The sequence below is a fragment of the Rhinolophus ferrumequinum genome, chromosome 10 (assembly GCF_004115265.2).
Source record: "Rhinolophus ferrumequinum isolate MPI-CBG mRhiFer1 chromosome 10, mRhiFer1_v1.p, whole genome shotgun sequence".
NCBI lineage: Eukaryota > Metazoa > Chordata > Mammalia > Chiroptera > Rhinolophidae > Rhinolophus > Rhinolophus ferrumequinum.
In genome coordinates this window covers 67,106,348-67,114,143 of record NC_046293.1, presented here as the reverse complement: position 1 = coordinate 67,114,143, position 7,796 = coordinate 67,106,348, and the positions used below count along the sequence as shown (strand labels likewise).

The 7,796-nt window shown below is 39.4% G+C and overlaps 1 protein-coding gene across 2 annotated transcripts in view; it reads right to left on the bottom strand.

Annotated features, from left to right (window-relative positions):
* Positions 1-2,041: 2,041 nt before the first annotated feature.
* LGR5 (leucine rich repeat containing G protein-coupled receptor 5) overlaps positions 2,042-7,796 on the bottom strand; it is a 115,177-nt gene continuing 109,422 nt past the window's right edge. The window contains exons 16-18 of one of the 2 annotated variants that reach the window (XM_033118727.1): positions 7,451-7,596; positions 5,714-5,797; positions 2,042-4,688 (exon numbers count right to left, since the gene is read on the bottom strand). In XM_033118727.1, the coding sequence (XP_032974618.1) occupies positions 3,601-4,688; positions 5,714-5,797; positions 7,451-7,596 (1,318 nt within the window). In that variant the 3' untranslated portion in view covers positions 2,042-3,600. The remainder of the gene's footprint in view (positions 4,689-5,713; positions 5,798-7,450; positions 7,597-7,796) is intronic. The other variant, XM_033118728.1, reaches the window with a different exon arrangement.

Here is a 7,796-nt window from a genome sequence, read left to right as displayed (position 1 = left end):
TGAACAGAGTGTTCATCAGAGTGTTCATAAATGAGCAGAGTGTTGCTAATTTTATTACCTTTTACTACATTGTAGTTTTGGCCAAAATGAAATGAAAAGATGTTTTCTATTTTGTATAAGAATGATTTTTTTCCAGTAACAGTTGTAAGAAAAAATTATGTGTAATAACAGCCACCTAATATATTTTAATATTAAAATGTCATTCAAAACAATTTGTTGTAGGTGACATATAAGTAGAGGGACTGAAAATGATGAGTTTTATCGATATAACTGGTTGAATGCTAAAGCAAAGGTAGTTCCTTTTTGAATAAAATCGTAGTTTAAAAGGTACCATTCCACAGAGACTTTTCTTGAGCTCTGTAAAGTAACATGCCTGCCACTCTTGTCATGCTATTCACTTTCATTTCCTTCATGTTTCTACATTTTCTTGTTTATATTATATTTGCTTATTGTCTATCTTCCACTGGAATCCAACACTGTATAGAACACTGTACATAGTAGGCTACACTATTTGTTGAATGAATGAATCCATTTTTGAAAACACAAAATTGTTAAACCACTTAGTCTAGGTTAGCCCACCAGTTTCTGTTCCTTTGATTTGGTTTGTTTTTGTTTTTGCTGTTCTTCAGTCTGTCAACCGTTTATTACATCTTTTCTCCTTCTCACTGTAGTTTTATTTATTTGTGGAGGTAATTCCAGTCATTCTGATTTAATGTATTATAATTGAGAGCATTTATTAGACCCTCCATAGAGCAGTGTTTGGTAAGAGATACATTATAACTAGGTTTTACTAACAAAGTAATAGAATTTGGAGATTTTTAAAGAAATAAATTGGAGTAGATATTGTTTTTCCTTAAAAAAAAAATTACATCAATGACTTGTGTTTTTTTTTTTTTTAATTTTATTGGGGAATATTGGGGAACAGTGTGTTTCTCCAGGGCCCATCAACTCCAAGTCCAGTCTCCGTTTTAAATCTTTAGTTGCAGGGGGCTCAGCCCACCATCCCATGTGGGAATTGAACCGGCAACCTTGTTAAGATCTCGCGCTATAACCAACTGAGCCATCCGGCTGCCCCTGACTTGTGTTTTCTTGAGTGGGAGAGAAAGGGATGGGCTTCCAGGATTTGTTTGAGCACCCAAACAAACTTTTTTGGGTGCTAACTTTGAGCACCCAAAGGCAAATATGTTGAGAAGAAAAACCTTTGCTATGGAGGCAACTTTTGTATCTGCTGCCTGGGCTAGGAAGAGTGAGAGTAAGAGGAGTGACGGTGTGTTATAGTCCTTGTTTCAGCTGAAGACAAACCCAAGTGTGGACTGGACAGTAGGATGCCATTGGAAGCCTGTTAACTAGGTTCGGTTGAAGCATATAGTTCTATCTGATGGATGGGTGGGAAACTCAGTGCTAGAATGCTGGGGGTGCTTAGGAAATGTGGGTTGATCTTAGACATGATGGTTTCATTTTATAACCTGTATGGGGAGATCAGGAATCACTGCTGAAGCCGGGAAGGCCTGGTCCAAGAAATTTAGAAAAATTATTTCCTTTCTTATTTTTTGGGAGATAGAAACTGAAGGGCAACAGTGTATTTCTTTGTGCCCTGGGAATCACATGTCCTTAAGTTTTGGCCTTGACATAGTCATGAAATCTGTTTTCTTTATAGGAAAAATTTACAGAAAAGTTATTTTCGTGTTGAATAATTTTAAGATTGTTATTTATATTTTTTTTTCTAATTTTTTGTTTTGTTTTTACATTGCTCAAGAAATAGGTTCTGGCTATGAAATCCAAACTATCAGTGGGGACAATAAACTTCACCAAGTCATCTGTCATGACAAAATGGCTTATCAATCATAGTTGAAACAATCCAGGATTTGATAAAGATATTTTATTTTGTTCTTGTTAAAGATTTACTTCTTAAGGTAAGTCCAAAATACCTAACATATTGAAGTGTAAATACTTGGATAACAAATGTACTTACATATCAAAAATCAAAAACATTTAGGAGACCATATATTTACCTATGGGTTCAATAAAAGACTTGAAAATATTTTGTTTTATAGTCACACATTTTATTACAAATTTCTTTATTTCGTATCCAATAGAAAAGCAAGTTTGGAATCTATTTACAAGTACTGTACATTTACATATATTATATACAGTTAATGAATTTAAAGAAAATGAGCAGAGAAACACAATATATATGGAAGAATATGCCACTGTACATGTTTATTATCATGGTCCTTTGTGTTACTGAATCTTACTGTGGTAATAAATACAGTTCTATATTTACACATCTTATAAAACATCTCATAAATGTATTTTTTTCAATTCCAAGTTAAAACATCTGATCAAAATAAACATGCTTATATAAAAATAAATCTACCTAACAGTCTTTTGGTTTGGATGCATTGAAGCTAATGTAGTATAATAAAGTTACGAATTAATCCTGTGACCTTTATTTAGTATAGTTTTGCCTCTTAAAATACCTAACACGTGTATTAAATATAGAATAAGCAGAGAAGTCTTGTTCCTGACATCAAGTGGGTTGATCCAAAGACAACCCATCTAAAACCCAGCTAAATGAACAGGATAATATGTTACCAAGTCTCTGTTGAATCCAAAGTGATTTCAGATTTTGTTGCTAAAGTTCCGTGTGAGAAGTTGTCAGTGGATTTATGTTATGCCTGCATTTGACCATTATCTTAAGATGCACATCAATTTGAATCAACAGATAAAACCTCCTGTGAAACATGTGCACTTACCCAGGAAGAAAAAAAAGAAATCCCAGGTTGCTTACCATCTTTACTCGGTATGTCCATTGCGGACAATGGACTTTTCTTCTGAATTCTGGGTACCAAGGAGTTAAAAACGAATTAGACAGGGCAAACCTACCTGTACAGGATTGCCTTCATGGCAATTTAAGAATTTAAGTTCGTTTTCCTTTCAAAATATTTGTAAGCATTTTTATTCCATTTGGAACGGAACCATCTAGTGCTGATACATAAAATCTGGCATCTCTAAAAATGATGTGACTATGAGTAAATTAATAATGCCTTATATTATCTACTCGGGGGGGGGGGGGGGGTGGTGACCTGGAAGGATCCTTCCTGAGGAGAGGCAAAGGAGGGCTAAAACATCTCCACATAGTCATTAAAATGAAATCCTATTGGTGACAACCTTTACTTAGTACTGTAGGCCATTTAAAACTCTTATTTTCCTAATACCTCCAACCATCTTTTAAGGAATTTTGCGTTTAGAACCCCTTTTGTGAGCAATTGGTTTCCCCCACCCCCCAATCATTAGATTGGTGAGTTTAAAAAGAATTCAATTGAAATCATGGAGACTCTTTTTTGAACATTTCAATCTGATTTTTAAAAGAAACCTGGGCTTACCTAAATAGTGTGGCTAATCTCTCTCTTAGCTGAATGGATTATACAGGCAGCATTCACTCTCCAGTATCAATAGGTTGTCAGTTTTTTCACTCCGAGAGATTTAAAAAAAAAAAAAATCAAGTTTCGACTCAGCTGTTTTAGTTACTGCTCTGATGTATTCAATCTCACATTTTCAGGTTTTCAATTTTTGAAAACTTTCTCTCTCACATATTAATTAGAGACATGGGACAAATGCCACAGATGAAAGATGACAGCTTTCGGTCATTGGATAAGCTGGTGGTGACCCGGAATTGGAAGGCAGGTCATAGGCTATACTGGCACTGGTGAATGTCACCAAGGCTTGGGTTGAGTCACAGGACTGTTTCTCGATGTCATCCGAGTTAATAGACATCAGGCTTGGGTGTTTTGATCTTGTCCAAATGTGGGCTTGCTTTCCCAGGCTCCCCAGATCCTCCTTAAAATGGGGATTGAAGAGGATGTAGAGAAGGGGATTGAGACATGCAGGGAGTGGGACAATCACCAGAAGGATAAACTTAATGACTTCAGGACTGATGAATGTGAGGTTCAGTAAAGAGGAGAAGGACAAGAAAGCCACTGGGCAGTACAGAATACAGTTGGTGAAGAGCAGGAGAGCAATGTGCTTCACCATGGAACAGTCCCAAACATTCTCCAGCTCTCCCTTTTCCAAATTGCAGTAGAGCTTGGTGTAGGCGATGGTCATCACGAGGAAGCAAAGGGAGTTGAGCAAGACGAGGGCCACCATGTAGCCTGTGGTGCTGGGCTCGCCAAAGGGCAGTGGCAGGCAGAGGGGGGAGGCGCTGTACCCGCTGCCACCAAGCAGGGGCACGGTGGCGATGGTCAGGGCCAGTGCCGCGCAGAGCAAAATGATTGCTCTCAGACTGGAAAAAGGAGTCTTCGTTTCAAATTTTGCAGGGCATTTCACTGAGAACCCACGCTCCAGGGCTGCCAGCGTCAGCAGGAAAACAGATGATTCTGATGCAAAAATGGACAAAAACCCGACGACCTGGCAACCGACCCCCTGCTCCCACCACGCACCATGCTGTGCAAAGCTGCCAAAAGTGAACGCGTCCACGCCAGCCAGCGCCGCACTGGAGACTCCCATGAGCATGTTCACCGCTGCTATTAACCCAATGAGCAGTTTTATGGAGGAAATGTACAGAGGGGCTCTGAACACTGTCGAAGTCACCAAGGCATTACAGGTAAGGGCCAAAACGGCGATGGTCCACACCCCAATTCTGATCAGCCAGCTACCGAACAGGTATTCGCAGAGTTTGAAGGGGCCTAGAAGTCCAAGGAAGAAAAAAAAGCTGGGTATCAGATTAGGGTTTACAACCTTTTGCCAAATTACCTTTTTGTTTCTCTTCTAAGGACACCATGAGATAGAGGCCAAGAATAGCCACAGAAATATACACAGTTCCCTTGTGGCACACTTCACTTCTTAAACCACTGTCATTTACTACCTCAGATTTTCTGCAGCACTGGTGGTGCGGTGAACACACCAGGTAGTCAGAGCTCTACACAGAGAAATGGAGATGGGGAATTGAAATCACTTGATTCAGGTCCCCCGATACAGCAGTATTGGGGTCAGGTAAAAAGCCAGATCTCCTGTGCTTTTCATTACACTTTGTTTTTTTCCCCCCAGAATGCCTCAAAAAAGTTCTGCAAGTAGGGGAGAATCCTAGGAAATATTCCATAATATTAGAAGAGGAAGTATGGGTAGTATGAAGGTGCATTTCATGAAAATCTCATCTTAGGTTAAATTGACATTAGATGTTTGGGAGCAAGGGACGATCTACTTGTTGAAAATAAAATATCAACACTTTCCAGCTGTCTTTTTTTCAACTGGCCCATCCTGTTCCTGGGAGTGGGACAATTAAGTCGACATACATAGATTTTTTTTTTTTTTTTGAGTTATCTGTATAAACTATTATTTGTTTTAACCAAATAGCCATTTAGGGAAGACTTCATAGAAATCACTTTTAAAAAATCAGTGATTACGCAAGACTGTTGCATGCTAGTTCAGGCTAAATTGCTAATATAATTTTAAAAATTACATATGCTTCTAACTACATGGCTGATTTTTTAGTTTCCGTTAATCAGAACCAAAAGTCTCCTGCAAAAATCTTATTTATGAATGCAGACTGACTCCAGGGAACGGACATTTGTATTTTAAAGGTCCCTATGGGGAGGGATTAGATGGACCACAAAGGTGGCATAGATTTTGCTTTGAAGTGTAGCCAACTGCCCCCGATGGCCTCAGAGTCAGAGGTGGCAACTGCTGCTGAGGCGGCTGCCGCCTTTCTCACCTGGGGAAGGTGAGCACTGCACCGAGTGAAGGGCTTTCAGGTCTTCCTCGAAGTCAAGCAGGAGGTCTTCAAGATCACGGTCATCTGCAGGCGTGAGAAGTCCTGGAATGGTTAATTCCGTCTCTCTTTTTGGGGGACCAATCCCAGGGAGGAGGGTCCTGGATTGCCCTCGAGACATGAAGTGTCACAAAGGGAACCAAAAGTCAGACATCCTGCTCTTCCATGGGATCTGGCTTGCTTGCAAGTCTGCTCTAAAGTTGCCTTTAGATGTTCTGCTCAGGCTCCTGCATGACATAGTATCCCAGCAGAACTGGGGGTAAAGGAGAGGAACCCCAGACTCCTTGTCCTAACATCTAAGCTCTCTCATTCTGTTCTTGTTGGTGGCCCCAGATTGTACTGACTGCAAATAAAGAGAGGCTGTGGGCCTCTGTGTTCAGTGGCCTCACTTTATCCAGTTTCCTGACACTAAGATAGCTATAGTGCAAATGTCCTGGGCTGTGTTCTCTGAGCAGAAGGAGAATCAGGTATACTGTTTCAGTCTTTTCTGGGGACTTCTGCTTAACAGAGGACAAATCAAGTGCTTGGTGCTTGGTTTAGCTATTCATGGACTAGGAGTTTTGTGATCTAATACACTTTCCCAAAGATGCTGATTTACTTGGTCTGGTAAGGGGCTTGGGCATCAGTATTTTTTAAATGCTTCCGTATGATTCCAACATGAGGGCCCAGGGTTGAGAATCACTGTCCTTGAAAATAAACTCCATGCAGAACCTTGTCTCTCGTATTCATTTTGTACCTCTAGGGCCTAGAACGGTACCTGACACATACGTAATAGGCACTCTAATTGTTGTTTTAGAGCAAAAACTAAAGTAGTAACGAGCAAGACACATGCTGTGGCCTAAAACAAAAAAGCCAAGAGCCAAAATATGAGCTCCTTAAACTAAGAGGTGTACAGGAAGAAATGTTAAGGTAATGTGACGACTGGCTGAATCCTACTTGCTTGGGAGTCAACAAATCATTAAGGCCCAAAGGAAGACAAGCCTGTCTGTTTAGACTCTGTGCAAACATGCAAGGTTGGCAGGGAAAGGAAAACGGGGGCTGCCCAGAGATCCTCCTCATTACCACAGGTGTGGTTTGAGGTGCATTGCTGTCTATTTAAGTAAGGTCTTACTCCAAGGAAAGCCAAGTGCTTTGCAGACATTATCTCATTTCACTTTCCTGACAGATAACCCTGTGGGGGGTAGAAGGGAGAATGTTTTGAAATTTGTTGGATAAGAGGTTAGATTCTTAAGCCCTTCTGCTGAAATATGGAGCCATCTATGTCCTCCACATAAGAATAAAAACAGACTTTATCTTCTGGAGAAAACAAGATAAGAATAAAAATAGACTTTATCTTCTGGAGAAAAGATCTCAGAAACATGTTTTAAAAAGGTATCCACAGAGATGGGGCCCTTTTTTGGGCCTATTGATATCAATATTACTAACTACCCCTGAAAACAATATATACTAAGGGGGATATAATTATAAATATAAGTATTAAAAATTCACTCACAGAAAGGATGAAGTTTTAGAATGAATCCCCAAAAAACTTTCTCTTTTGCCGGGAATCTTTAAAAAGTGGGATGGATTCCCAGCTTGCTGGAGTGGTTACATAGGGACCTGTCTGGAGTTCAGATAATCTGATGACTTTTCAAGACCCTTCCAGCCACAGTTTCATCACTGTGACATAGCTGGTCTTACCTTGAACTTGAAACATTCCAGCATCTTTCTTATGAAGGTCATCAGTAGTGCTGTTGTCACCTTTATTCCACTGATTAGAAATTTTATACACATTCTCACACACTCCAAATGCACAGCATTGGTAAGCATAAGGCATTTCTATAATCCTTTAAATGAACAAAACCAAAGAAAAACCACACTTAAAGAAGTCGGTTGTTAAATACTGTGTTCATCTTCTTTCACTTAATAATTCTGCCTTAATAAATAATCTAAAATATTAACTATGTCATAAAGATGTTTATTACTGTGCTATTAATAATAACAATGGAATTATTAAAAGTTATTGCTATGAAATGTTGATAATTGC